At 38.7% G+C, this 15,174-nt stretch overlaps 1 protein-coding gene across 7 annotated transcripts in view; it reads left to right on the plus strand.

Moving 5' to 3' along the window:
• Nucleotides 1–15,174, plus strand: part of LOC133283235 (mitogen-activated protein kinase 10) — a 149,816-nt gene that overhangs the window by 100,598 nt on the left and 34,044 nt on the right. For 6 of the 7 annotated variants that reach the window (XM_061479911.1, XM_061479920.1, XM_061479928.1 and 3 more), the window contains 5 exons: nucleotides 2,898–3,027; nucleotides 5,167–5,225; nucleotides 6,727–6,865; nucleotides 8,110–8,275; nucleotides 11,349–11,420. In XM_061479911.1, the coding sequence (XP_061335895.1) occupies nucleotides 2,898–3,027; nucleotides 5,167–5,225; nucleotides 6,727–6,865; nucleotides 8,110–8,275; nucleotides 11,349–11,420 (566 nt within the window). The remainder of the gene's footprint in view (nucleotides 1–2,897; nucleotides 3,028–5,166; nucleotides 5,226–6,726; nucleotides 6,866–8,109; nucleotides 8,276–11,348; nucleotides 11,421–15,174) is intronic. The other variant, XM_061479882.1, reaches the window with a different exon arrangement.

Below are 15,174 nucleotides of genomic sequence, written 5' to 3' on the forward strand. Positions count from 1 at the left end.
CTAACATAAGGTTTAGTTGAGTGAAACTCTGGCCAGAATGAAGTCAGGTCAGACTGGATCTTTGATAACCTTATCTCATAAGCTGCTTCATACATACTAGTGAGTGCAATGTCTTTGTTTATATATGTGCCTAGTATGACATTAGCTGGGTCATAAAAGTTACATGCCTTATTAATGAAGAAGAGAAGAAAGAATTGTTATCAAATGACAGAATGGATCATGTTGGAGCGTGTCTAGTCCAAGCCACTTGTTCAATGCGGAGCCAACTAGAGAAGGTGATCAGGACCACTGGAAGAGTCTTACTCTATCTTCTTTACTCATCCTAGCAAATACTTAAGTACAGAGATAAGATCCTCTTCTCCAGTGATTCGGAGAAAACTCCAGGAACAAACTTGCCAACAAAGTTTTCAAGCTGACAAGCAGGTATTCTTTTTTTGCGGTGCTGGGAGACACGGGGGATAGCTCCGCCTAATATGAGTCTCTGTATTGCCACACAAGCCATCCTTATATAGTCACTGGGCATACATACATATTCGTGAGGCTAAGTATGGATTACATAATTTTCCAGAAAGTTCCCTGCATGCGTACAAAAATGTGGCGGTGGTCTCTGAGGGTCGTTTACTTCTTCTAACAATCTTCATCACTTCTGGCAGCCTTTGAAGCTTGGCCAGTAGATGTTTATACCAGCTTAATTGGTTCGTTAACACCACAGACATAATAATCCACCTGTCTTCCTACTTATCAGTTAGTTTAACTGTAGCTCATCCTGGATATTCCTTATCCTTGCATCCTGTTCTTCTAGAATGTTTTACTTAACACTACGTCAATTACAATGGTTTATCTTGTACAAGAATTTTCAGTATGTTCTCTAGCTGTACTCTATTTTTTTTCTATGTATCATGCACCTCAGTAATTTTCCATTGCTACTGTTACAAAGCCATCAAACTTAACATTACTTAAAACTGATTCTAAAGATTTATATATTCCATTTTGTAATTTTGTGGCCCTCCCCCCTTGTCTCACCAGGGTAAACAACCCCAGCTTGCCCAGCCTCTCCTTGTATGACAGATATTGCAGTCCCTAACCATATTCGTGGTTCATCAGTAGAATTGTTCCAATACATTCCTATCTTTCTTGTACTACAGAGCCCAGAGGTGGACCCAGCCCTCCAGATGTGGCCTCAACAGCACTGAGCAAATGGGAAAGATCAGTTCCCTTGACCTCCTAGAAGCAGTCTTTCTAAGTGCAGCCCAGGATGCTGCTGTCCTTCTTAGCCATGATGGCACCTTGCTGGCTTATGTTCAGCTGGCTGTCCACCAGGACTTCTGGTGCAAACCTGCAAACCTGCTTTCCAGACTTTTGGCCCCAAGTGTATAATGGTGCCTGGGGTTATTCCTCCCCAGGTGTAGTGCTTGGCATTTCACAATGTTGGTACTTTGGGGAGATTCAGTATTTATTTTTACTTTTTATGTAAATTAACATTTTGATCTGAAGTACTTTCACTATGAAAAGGTTAAAATAGAACTTCCTGATGGTTTCGAGGCACCTGAAAGGGCAGTTATGAGACTTTTTCTTTTCTCCTTTCTGAACATATTTTCAGGGGAAACCCCACCATCCTGCCCCAAGTATCAGCAGTGGACTAAAGCACTCTTCAAAAAATTACTCATCATCTTTAACAGTTGTTCTTATTTGTGGGATGCATTTTGTGTGCTTTTTATTCAGGAGTAGTGTAAGTATTTTTCTCCCCCTGTGCGATTTCCAGGACATACATTGCCAACACTTATCTACCTATTTAGAGCACTTGTATATTTTTGTTGGCTTTGTGACTAAGCTTCTGTTGCTTACATGCTTTCTGCTCTGTACTTGGTTAGTAGGACTCTGTAATGGAATGAATGAGAAATAGAACACAAGATTTTGAATGTTTATTTTGCTGCTTAAATAAGTATCTTTAGAGCAAGTAGTGGTTTGGTTGATTTATCTTTTGGGAAATACACTGTTGCTCTTCATGGAGTAGCAAAAAACTTTCCTCACTCTTGGTAAAAGGGAGAATAAGCAAAAGGGTCTGAGGACTGTCTCGTTGGGAAAGTTTCTAAGAATTAGTGTGCTTTGTGAAATGCACAAGTTAAAATTTGTGTAGTCAGATTCGAACCACCAAAACAAAATAAATGGTTCAAATTCTCAGGAAGTGACGTTTATCAAAATAACACAAGGTTGTATAAAACATTAAAGAGTTTAAGAAGAATTTTAGGAGCCCAAGTTTAAAAGTCTGCTTTGCAAACCAGAGCCTGTATTTCTTCATGTTTAGAAAATTTTTAACTGTTTTTTCATTGTGACAAGAAAATAGTAACGAAATCTTTTGAAATGGTTCTGTTTCTAGGTATATTATTGGAATTGGATTATATGGTCTCAAAGAATGATTAAATTACTTTATTCCATTAGAAATATAATAACGAAAAAACAAACTTTATCCTAGATAAAAGTAGGTAATTGTTCATTGAGCTGCTTGTGAAGGTGTCCTTAATAAAAGCAAAAGCCTCTCCGCTGTACCCAATGCACAGAGAGTTGCTTTATGGAATATCTTTTTGTCTCATCCAGTTTCTATTGTATTTTTATGTGAAGTTACTTAATTATATTTTTCCCCATCCCTTGAAAATGAGTGTTAATTTCCTACAAACTGAAGGTCAGAAGTAGTGGTGCATGCTGTCTTCTGCCACTGTGATGGTACATGTTTCCTTTTGACATCTTTTTCCTCACTAGAAACTCTCTCCTTCTTTTGTCCCAGTATTTTTCTCAGTGGAAAAAAAAAGGCAATAGCTGACTTGAGGCTCAAGAATTTGCCATAAGAAATGCAGGATATTCTCTAAGATGTATAACTCCTGTGTTTGTGATCACTGCAGTGCTGCATATGATGCCATCCTTGACAGAAACGTGGCCATTAAGAAGCTCAGCAGACCTTTTCAGAACCAAACTCATGCCAAGCGAGCTTACAGGGAGCTGGTCCTCATGAAGTGTGTGAATCATAAAAATGTAAGTTTTCCATAGGTAACCAGAGAAGTGGTATGTATATTGGTTTGTTAATATTGTTGGGTGCCTTTTTAAAGCAGAAGAAATGAAAGGCAAATTCAGCTCTAGGCCTACAGTCTTTCTGGTACTAAATGACCACATGAGAGACCAAGGATCTGTCCATATGTTTATTTAAAGGCTATGCCAAATGGGAGTGCTGGTAGTAGGGCTAGAGGGATAGAAGGGGAAAGAGCAGGATACATTCTTGTCAATTCCTTATCCAGAAATGCATAAATGGTTGTTGAAATCCTGGCTCCATCCTCTTATCACTGGGATTTGTGACTCAAAGGGACTGTCTCTTGAGTTGGTGCACCCATGCAGAAGTTGAGAGGACTCCTTGCTCTCAAGTTCCTCTGAAAACTAGTCATATAGATGCGTTGTATAGATTTTACAAGATGAGGGGTTGTCATGGTGAAGGTTGCTGCAAAACTGCTAAAGAAAATTAAGAACCAAAAGCACTTTTCCATTCTCACATATTTGTGTGTAAGCTAATGTGTGTAAACCAGGACTCTGAAGCCTCAACGTGTTGTGCCATTCCTTCTAATCACAGTGCTCTTGTTGAAATGAATAGCACTAACAGGTTCCAGACTTTCATGCTTCTTACACCCTCTACCTATTGTATAACACTTAGTATCCATAATGAATGAAACTATTCTTATGCTGCAGCAAAAGATTTATTCCATGGATTTTATGTTAATTGTAAATACCTATCTATTAGTTAGAACGAGCTGCCTGACATTCTATAAGCTCTCTTTTTTTGTACTGAGGTATGTAGGATAGCCCCACTGCATTGTTGAGGGATTTCCCAAGAATTTATTTTTCCTAAAATTCCTCAGTTTCTGCTGTGGCTTTTGTGCCCTTTCCTTTTAATTAGGAGTGATTTTTCCAGTTTGCTACATGCTTAGTCTTGCTTCATATCCTAAAAATTAGTCTCTCCCTATGTGAAGAGGAATTGGGCTCAAAAAGTGTGATGTAAGGTGAGATTTTACACTTACTTATTCTCAATCACAAATTCACATGGAAAGAAAAAGCAGGGATGAGTGAGTAGCTCTCCCTGCAGAACAGAGAACGATGCATTCTCACTTCATGTTTTTAATGGACTGGAAAGAGAGGGCAATGGGAGTGGTATTAACTTTAAATATATAACTTTATAAATGCTGCATAAAACTGATAACACCACAACACTGGTTGGGTCAGAGTTTTAATCTGCTTTTACAGAGGAGTGCAGAGGAAGGAGAGGATTGTAAAGGCGCCTGTGTGGAGGCAAGAGGAAAAAGAGAAAATCCTAGAGAGGTGATGAAGGTGGGGAGGAAAGCATTCAGATGTTGTCTTCATGGCAGCTGTGCTGACATCTTCTACCTCTGTTGCCTAGAGGTAGATGCAATAAGAAAAACATGGACAATTCAGTCATGTGAGGTCGTGTTTTACCTCTGTGCTGTTTCACACATTCCTACCAGTATCTTTCAACAGCCCAGCCCATTTAAACAAAACACAAAACAAATTAAAGAAAAAGAAAGGACAAAAAGGAGTTGCAGTATGCAAGATGTGTTTGCCCAGAATGTGCCTAGCATTTTAAAGTGCTCCTACCAAAAATGTGGTACCTCTCATAATGGGATTTGTATCAGCGTATGTGAGCGTGTGCCCTCAAAGGAATTGAGGCCATATCAAAAAGAGCGAAGGTCTTCTGTTTATTTTTAATAAGGTAGTCCTTGATTATCTGTCCCCTCAGGTAAACATTCTTCATATGTAAGAAATCTCTGGCTGTAGCATGAGGACTGCTGTGCTAGACTGAGCTGAAGTTGGTCTTTGAACCTGTAACTTCAAAATTCAGAGGACTGTCTCACCCTTAGCATTTTGGTTTGTCACTGATCATTGCTAATCTGTGTCTCAGAAGCCATTTCAAGTGCACTTAGAAGAAATCTGAGAGATCTGCAGTATTTTATGTTGAATATTGCTGACTTTTTACTGATCCATAAAGTGAGAAGTGTTAGTGTAAATTGAGCAGTGAAAAAACAGAATTTATCCTTTAACACATACTTCAAAATGGGTTCAGCTGCTTACATTTATCTGTTCTCTTCATCCTTTGTGTATTTTGCTTTTCAGATTATCAGTTTATTAAATGTCTTCACACCACAGAAATCTCTGGAGGAATTCCAGGATGTGTAAGTAACACAGGCTGTAATTAAACTAAAGCTTTAGAGATGGGAGGGGATTATAGTGTACCTGAAATGCAATAACTTCTCAAAAGGCAAATGTTATAAGCCACTCTAAAGAAGATCATGTGTAGTCTACACTGTGAGTAGACAGATACGCTGCATACCCATACTGAGAGCACTTTAGACAGCTATAAGTTGACAAATACAGGCCTTCCTAAGCAGCATAATAGTGTGCAAACCTAGCTGATGGCTTTTCTTGAGAGGTCAATGCTTGTGTTTGTCTTCAGATGCAGATGAAGAAGTTTGAGTAGTTAAAAGGGTCTGCTTTTGTGCTATTAGTTTGCTAGGGGAATGATGGTTGCTATGTGACTCCCTAATATATATGTGGCACTTCAGTCGGAAATAACATCCTGTAAAACAGACTGAAGTGAAATGTTTCCTCATTTCATATTTGTTTTGATATAACCTTGAACTGCATGAAATTACTTGCCTGGGGGACTAGTGCTAGGTGTTGAGCACAACTAGCATCTCTGCTGAACACTGCCCTAGTTTACAAGTGCTACTGTGCATAGTATGTACTGGCCCTGAATGAAATTTTAAACATTCAGTGATTTATACAGTTGTACTCCTTTTATCTTTTAGTCATTCCCCTATTCTGTATACACTGTATGGAAATGTATTCCCATTCTGTATCTAGTATCAGTAGTGATAACAGAGAGAGATGGCTGAAGTCAGGCGACTACTGTTCTGGTTTTGGTGTTTGGAATTCTCTCATAACATTGTCACTGCAGACCTGTGCAGAGAAAAGGAGGGAACTAGTGATGGAGAAAAAGACAAGGCATGCAGCATACATTGAAATGGAGTGTGAGACTGCTTTAATGTAATGTTACACTTACGAATCAGCTGTGCTTGTGGGATGTCTCGTAAGAAATGAGCTAATGTGTTTAAAATATTTATTGCTAAAGGGGATTGGGCTAATGAAGTTGTCAGTGAAGCTTATTTATCAGAAGCACAAAGTCAATTAGTTGTAATGAGAATTGTGTGAAATCATGAAATCTTAGAAAGAGTTTTGGGGACATTTCGGATGGGGTTGCATATTTTAGCCTATCATGTACTGTGGTAGCCATTCCTCATAATGGTCAAAGGCCAAACAGTCATGACATTTGATGCTGTGACTCTTCTGTTTTCTGCACATTTCAGTGTCTTGCTGCTTGTTTGTTCATGTAGGGTATAGTCTCTGTCATGGGGAATACACCAAGAAAGGGCCAGCAATCCAGCTGTTTTGCTGGGTTGCTAAAGTAATGGTATCTCTGCCATGAGATGGTGTAGTGAGAAACAACCACCACAATGATAGCATTGTGAGTAGGCTCAGTCTCCAGCTGCGTTACTCCCAGTCCCTAGAAATAAAGTGAATATTGAGCAAGAAGACATTGTTACTTATTTGAGATGATGCTGTGGCTCCTCTTCAACACAGACAATAACACTATGACTTTGCTTTTTCATTCAGTTACCTGGTAATGGAATTAATGGATGCCAATCTGTGCCAGGTCATTCAGATGGAGCTAGACCATGAACGTATGTCTTATCTACTGTACCAAATGCTCTGTGGTATCAAGCATCTTCACTCTGCAGGAATTATTCACAGGGTAAGGGGTCTTTGGTTTAAAACTTAGGGAAGCATGTGACATCATCATAAAGACTTTAGAAACCACTTGAGATTCTTGTGTACTATGGATCAAAGCCCTATCTCCCAGAAAAATTACTATAAACTTATGAATCATGGTCCATCCCCTTAGCAGGATATCTTTGTGTTTGTGTTAGGAATGAGATTATTTGTAAATTTAATCAATTAAAAGATTATGTGATTATTAAAAGTAAATAATAAACACTGAAATCTTCAAAGTGATTATGATCTCTGAAAGGTGTGGATTAGTGTTATTTGTCCTGAAAATGCAGCTGGCTACATTTACCACACATGACATTCAGCCACTTTGAACTGATGCACTGTGGTCCAAGTATTGCTTGGTCAGGATCTGCAGATGTTAGGTTGTATGGAATTGGCATTTGCCATCATTTATATATGCAAAACGAATTCAAAGACTGCTAAGTCTTCTGCATCCTCTCATTTGCTTTTCGTGTCAGAATACTGTGGCTGGTAAGAATGTGGTACCTGGTTGTGCAAGCCAGAGGTGTGATTGTTGCTGACATGCGGAACGGTTCATATGACAGTGGGCAGGAGGCAGTTCTGAACAGATTGAAAATATCCTGAGTTATCATCTTTATTGAAATGTGCTTTTACTAATTTGGGATTTCCATATGAAAAAACAATCAAAAAATGTTTTCCTTCCATTAATGGAGGAAGAAAACGAGGGCTGATAAAATGGTTTACAAAGTGGACATTGCTTTACAATATACAAAAATCTCCTTTCTTAGCATGTCATATGGTTAGCAAAGGATTATAGATTTGGCTTCCAGTAGTCAACTGGCAAAGGATGAGTTGAATTATTATAAATGAAGCATTAAGGTATCTCCACACATACAGTTGGAATGTCTCTATTAGGCTTACAGCATTAAAAAAAAAACACAAAAACTCAGGATTAGTACCAGAGTACCATTTTAGTTTCTTGAACTGCTAAATGCAATTAATTTAACACCAGTAGGATCCAGGTAAAGCCCCACTGTATGCAAAGTTAGACCATCTCCCAGAAGAGTTTGCTTAGAGAAACAGTAGCCAGGTTTTGCTGTGTATTTTAAAGTATTTTTGATAGTAGCTGTAAGTATCAGGAGAGTAAAACTCTATTTTAAATCTGACCTAAAATATCAGTTCATATCACAGCTATGCCTGGCTTTATGAAAGTCAGTCATATGCCTTTTCACTATCTTTTTGCAGGATTTAAAACCAAGTAATATTGTGGTAAAATCTGACTGCACTTTGAAGATTTTGGATTTTGGACTGGCCAGGACTGCGGGCACTAGCTTCATGATGACTCCCTATGTGGTGACACGTTACTACAGAGCACCAGAGGTCATCTTGGGAATGGGCTACAAGGAGAATGGTAGGGCTGCAATTTTGTAGCAAGCACAGTATGACCTGAAGTGGAAGGTCTACCTCTACAATTGTAAGGGGCACCAGGAGAAAAAGAAAACATAATGGGAAATGACAGTTATAATTTAAAAGGCAGGTCATTTAGAGCAGTTTCTCGCTGTTGTGTACTGCAGCTACTGAATGTATTTGGGATGCTGTGCTGGTGAATGTATCACTGTGGAGCTGCAGAGTACTAAGAACCTTGTTCTTAGTTATGGTTGAACTTAGCAAATACAGTTAGCTCTTTCTCTTTGGCTTCTGTGTCTGTGAAACAGTGTGAAAACCACTGAAATTGCTGAATGAATGATGTGCTCTAAATTTGAGTCTGGGTCTCTGAATTGTTCAAGGGAAGATGAGATACTAGCTGAAATAGGGAATCCTAACCCTCCCAGAATTTCTCCATATCTGGAGTTCAATCTGAATATCAGGAATGGCTTCTATCTTTATGGTAGGTTTAACTAAACTCCTAGGTTTTGCTGACAGTTTTCATGTGTTTTAGCTGAAGCGAAAAAAAACATGCACCTGATTTGTATATAATTTCACTAGAAATAAATAGGATTTTGCTCTGAACAGTCTGTGAGGGATCTGGATACCTCTTGATCCCTGGAAAGACTGTGAAAAGCAGGTAGGGGGTGCTCACTATAGAGAAGCAGGTAAGGAAGAATTCACATTTTGCAAAGTATGAAGGGAAAACTTAATAAGTGATTCTCATTTTGTAACATAGCTGTGAATTGCACCTGAGTGCCAGGTAGGCCAGCTAGGACTCAGATTCTGTTGTCAAAACTACCAGTGGTCTGTTTGACACAGAAAATTTTCAATGACAAGCACAGCAAATGTCAAAACCACTTTTTTGTTAAAAAGTGTTCTATGTAATTTACATTGAAGGGGTTACCTAACCTGCACGAGAACTTTTACTAGCAGCCAGCTGTATCCTATAAAGGGCATTGAACTGATTTTGGGTGCTGATTTTATGACTTACACAATAAAGCCATGCTAACAAAAAGTTCTCCAAAATTAGCAAGTCTGCAAGAATTATTTGTAATGTTTATGAATTTACAGCACACATTTCAATATTAAAGTCTAAAAAGTAGAGGATGATTAAGCACAGTCTAAGTGAAAAGAATAATTTCTTAAAAAAAAAACTTCCTTAAAGTATTTTGTAATTGTTAATTTTTATAAGTGCTGTTAGAGATTTGAACTAGGCTCAGCATGCTTAGATGGTTCCTTTGTCAAAATCCAGAGTTCCTTCTATTCTGAAATGAACTATTTTGTGTTTATTTTTTTCCTCTCCAGACATGTAGTAGATGATTACTATTGTTGTTGTTATTGTCCCTGAAAGGACAGAAAAAGCACTTGTTTTTCACATGATTAAAATCGCACCAAGAAAAAGTTAGACACTCTTGTGATGAAGTACACAGCTGGGAAGGTACTAAGAATGTTTGCCACATCCAAAGGTCTTGTTCAAATGCCCACTGAAGTTAACATGGAGACTTCCTTTGACTTCCTTGGGCAATGAATCTGGCTCAAGATGAATGATTCTGTCAACTTGTACAAAGCCAAAATAAAGTAAACAGAGAGAGAAAACAAAATATTTTAAAAAGAAGGTCAGCTTTCTCCTTGGAGGATCTGGTCTGCTTGGAGGCTTTGATCCAGCTCCCAAGGAAGTCAACAGAAAGGGTTGGTTTTTGCTTCCCTGCTCTGGCCTATGCTGCCACATTACTGAAGCTCCCCTACCTTTTTTCCCCTTCTTACTGCATATACTGCCTGTACAAGGACCGTTCAATGCTTTCATTTTCTTTCCGCACTTGGTTGGCTAAAGATGCATAATTACCATCAGTTTGCTGCCCTTCTGTGGAAGGTCCCATAACTGTCAGTTTGAAGAAAACTCTGCCACTGCCTCAGGCATGCTCTTGCTGTCCCATGCCCCTGGTACCTATACCCTCCTTTTCCCAAATGGAACATTTCACCTTTATTTTGTTTTACCAAGAAATGAGTTGTTTGTTTGTTTCTTTGGTTTGGTTTGGTTTGGATTGCTTTTGGAGGATAAAAAGGGGAAGAAAAAGAGGAGAAACTGGTTGTGTAGGTCAAGCATAACCACAAAATGAGGATTCAAAGCTGAGAAACAACATAGTTTTTAAAGAATTTAAAAACAGTTTTTTCCCCTTCACATGGAATGCAAGTCTGTTCTTTCTGTTCATACTGTGTCACTATCTATCTAGTCTTTTTTATTGTAAGATGACAAAAATACCCCAAACCAGCCAGGTCAAGCAGATAATGTGACTACGCATATTGCATCTAAAAGCTAAATGCAGGATCAGGAAAATAAATGCTCTTACTCTTGATGGTACTTGTGCAAAGTGGTTGTTTTAGCATTTAAGTATGAAGTAAAAAACAGAGTCCACACAGGTCACACTCTCCAGTTCTTTCCAGTTGGTATGTAGGTACAGGTATGTAGAGATAGGTACCTAGGACACAAGTACAGATCTTGAAGCAGGAGTTTTAAATAACCCTTAAGGGTGGTATTTATACAGCCTTTATTTATGTGAGTAGAACCTCTTCTGTACCGCTGCAAGGAGACTCAGTCCTGCATGGCAAAACCTAGAAACTGCCTGGTTGCAAGTAGGATTTGTTCCAGTTGATCATTGTCTAGCCTGAGGTTTTGTGTTGTTATCTTTTCCTTACAAAAAAAAAACCAAACAAACAAAAAAAAAAACCTGTTTTTTTTACCATAAACTCAGTGTATACTATGACTCTGTGCAGTTGTTACTTGTTCTTTACTTGCTGTGAGCCTTTTCCCAAAAATGTTGATTTTAAACTTTTTCCACCATTGTTACTAACTACTGTCAAGCTGACTGACACAGCTTTTACTTATTTACTTATTTATTTTTTTGGTAAGACATGAAAAAAAACCCCTAACAAAACCACAAAACAAACTGTACTGTTCTGATCAACCTGCTCTTTTTCCCCTCCTTTAGGAGTGAAATATCGTAGTTAACTTTTCTTTTTTTCCCTCCTTCTTCACTTCCCTGTCTCTGCTATTCTAGTGGATATATGGTCTGTGGGATGCATTATGGGAGAAATGGTTCGCCACAAAATCCTCTTTCCAGGAAGGGACTGTATCCTTGTGCCATTTGCTGCAGCTTCACCCCATCCCTTTTACCATGTAATGACTATACCAGGACTGTAAAGATAGAAGCAAAAAGTTGAATCCCAGAGGTATGAGTAAATGAAAATAGGGCACTACCAATATGAACAAAATTGAAAATGAAAAACACATGCACAGAATTATTTCAGTCAAACAAGTTATTTTATTTTAAAACCTGTAATCATTCCATTTTATGTAGTCATTATGTCATACTAATAAGCAATAAAGCAAACAAGCATCATGGGCTCAAATTAGAGAGCTTTACTCATTATTATTCGAAGGAAAAGTAAGAAAGAAAAGAATCCTAACTTGGTGCATCTGGCTCCTGTAAATCTGTTTTTCTGCTTTTATGTTTTCAAAAGAGTGGCTTCATAACATTTGTGGTGACACCGCAGTGTTTTGCTTGCAATGCATCATAGAATTGGATTCACATCAATGCTGTATGGGCTCAGAGTTGAGTCAATACAACATTTTTTATCTTTAAAACAAAATGAAGAATTTGACTCACCCAGTTTAAGGCAACTGTTTATCTGCTGTGGTTTCCAAAGTGGCCTGGAATCAGATTCTCTTGGTTTAAAAATGGATTTTCCTCTACTTGCATGAGGTCTGTGTTTTTAATTAAGCTGTGTTTCCTTCCCATCTTGTTCTTCTTTTCTTGGGTGATATTATTTTTACCACTGCCAAGGTGGTGAAAGCCATATTAGAAAATGAAAATAAAAGAGGAGGTGCTCTGCTTAGCCTTCAGTCTATCACATGCTAAGCCAGGCAACCTGCCTGGGATGGTTGGGAAGTTTAAGTAGTGTCTCTTTTGCCCGTCAGCATAAAATGCAGCAGCATAGCATGTTTTCCACTTTCAGAATCCAAAAGGCATGTTATTTTCAGCAGGTTGGCAGAAAGACACCATAAAAAAACCTGGCATCAGCAGACACAGGCAGTTGGTGTGGAGAAAACCCAGCTTTTCAGACATGTAGTCATGGAAGTAAATATTTTTTTTTGCTGGCTCTAGAGTGATTCCTGTAGGGTTTGTCAGAGTTAGGTCCTGCCTGTCCTGTTTTCACAGCTCTGTCAACTTTCTCTGAAAATGTAGCTCTTCCCAGTAGCCAGGTGAAGATGCAGTTATACATTACCAATAGGAAGATGAGGAAACTGCAAGTGCCTCTTGTTTGTTGAGGAGGAAACAGCAACATTGTACTGGCTTCTAGTCTTATAGGAATATGAACTGAAAAGTTATCAGATGCCAAGCACAACAGTGAAATAAGAATGGAGGGGTTTATTATTAGTGGAATAAGAATGGTGGTTTTTACTATTAATGGATAGCTGTGATATGTCACTCCATAGGTGCTGAGCTTCCCCTACAACATGCGGAGCAGTCTGTAAACCCACCTGTGGTGAGCTGACCCTGGCTGGACACCAAAACCATTCTATAACTCCCCCTCCTCAGAGGACAGAAAATACAACTCGTGGGTTGAGATAGGGTCAGGGAGAGATCACTCAGCAATTACTGTCATGGGCAAAACAGGAAGGACTTTAGGAAGTTAGTTTAATTGATTACCAATTAAATCAGTAATGAGAAATAAACCCAAATCTTAAAAAGACCTTCCCCCACCCATCACCTCTTCCTGGGCTAAATTTCACTCATGAATTCTCTATCTCCTTCCTGATAGCAGCACAAGGGGACAGGGGACGGGGGTTGTGGTCAGTTCACCACCCACTGTCTCTGCTGCTTCTTCCTCCTCAGGGTAGGACTCCTCACACTCTTCCCCTGCTCCAGCATGGGGTCCCTCCCACAGGAGACTGCTCTTCATGAACTCTTCCAATGTGAGTCCTTCACACAGGCTGCAGTTCTTCATGCACTGCTCCAGTGTGAGTCTCTACCATGGGGTGCAGTCTCCAATGACAGCGTCTTATTCAGGGAGAGCAATAGAATAGTTTTTAAATACCTTTTAACATGTCAGTATCAGTTAAAATGACAACTGAATTTATAAACAAATGCAGAAAACATTGTGTAAACTCTGGGATAGTCCTACTTTTTAAATCATTGGAAATCCCGCACCCTACAATACAGTGTATGTGGCATTGCAGTGTAGCTTACTCATTTCTAGCCTGAAGTAAGAACATTCATGTACGGTACAGTCTACATCCAAGAAAAATTGCACAGCTGCTGTCAAGCTTTATGAAAAGAAAAAATTTAAGGAATTATGATTGACTAAACCATCCCACTGAGTTATCATGGCACTTGGTGCTGCCAACTTGAAATAAAATTTCAATTTCAAAGTCTCCATGGAAATTAAAACATGGAGAATATTAATTTCAGATAATCTCACATAAATAAGGAACTTTCTCTAAGTTACTATAAGAAATCTCTGAAATCTGTATAGACTACAGATACTAGTAAATGATAACTGTCCTGGTTGGTATTAATGGAAATTACGCATTTTAAAAAAAATGTGTATGTTTGTTAGCTTTATTAAAATGTTCTCTGAGCACATGTTCTGTTAACTGCTATTTTCACTGGAAAAAAAAAAAAGCCAAACAAAAATTGAAAATTATTGCTCTGTCAATAATGTTGATGCATTTAATGTAATTGACCTAGCAAGGTACTTGAGATATGTCAGGGCTAGAGGACCGGTCCATTCAAGTGCTGAATGATAGTTTGTGATGAGCTAGCTGGTTCTCCGAAAAATAACACCCTCCAGTCTCCTGGAGAGTGCTGGGTAGAAGTTGCACAGCAGGTACCTTTGTTCCTTGTTACTCACCTAGAGCAGACGTTTCAAAATGCTGTCAGGGAGACTTCTTTGTCTAAAATCAGACCCTCATGAGAAGATATGCACCTTCTGATAAATTTGCAGGTGGATTTACAGACTAAAACTTTCCTGAGGAGTTCTGGTAAGCTTCTGTAGTCCACGTCTGAACTCCTTGCTCAGTATTCCTTCAATCCATACGCCACTTTTGTCTCAGTTAAATCAGAAAGAGTGTGAGCAGCTAAAACCTGCCCAAACTCTTGGATGTCATTGGAAATATGTTGGAAAACTCCAGGACATTCCCTAAAGCTGTGCTCAGCTCTAGCTAATAATATCTTCAAAATCTCATGAGGTTTCAATGTAAGGACTAGAAATGTATTTCTGGTATTTTTTTGTCTAAGAGAAGGAAAAACTTACAATGGTCTGAATGCTTTAAAGTGAGATTTATTTATTAGATCTGAGGTGTTGAGGACACAATGATGTCCTACAGGCATATATGACTTAATGGGGAAATAAAGAAAAGAGCAGCTCTCTTAAGTACTGGGGAGGCATGTAAAGGATGGTACTCTAGCAAGTTCATGTGTGAGTTCTTCAAGAGATCAAAGGGGAAACAGTGACTTAGTCACAGAAATCATTCTGATAACAGGCAAGTGTCTTAAATTTGGCTAGGCCTGGGTTACAATGGTGAGCATAGAAAATTCCTACTGCAAAGAGCTCAGAGTCTAAGACAGCCAAAATAGAAAATGCCATTAGGATAGCAAGAGCAAAAAAATCCAAACTGGCTCTATGTATATATGGACATTCAAAAATGATTATGAAGGGAAGTCAGTATCAACAGAGGAAGTTAATGTTTTCTGTGGCCAGATTGTCAAAAATTCTTTTTTCCGCCAGCTGTCTTTGAGACTGGTGGGATTAGGAGATGTATTAGGAGATGTATTAGGAGGTGAGATTAGGATTTTGTTGTGTTTTGCTGTATTGCTTGCC

Source organism: Pezoporus flaviventris, unplaced genomic scaffold (genome assembly GCF_033815535.1).
Source record: "Pezoporus flaviventris isolate CSIRO_AGI_PZ_B2104156 unplaced genomic scaffold, CSIRO_AGI_Pfla_v1 ptg000002l, whole genome shotgun sequence".
Classification (NCBI taxonomy): Eukaryota; Metazoa; Chordata; class Aves; order Psittaciformes; family Psittacidae; genus Pezoporus; species Pezoporus flaviventris.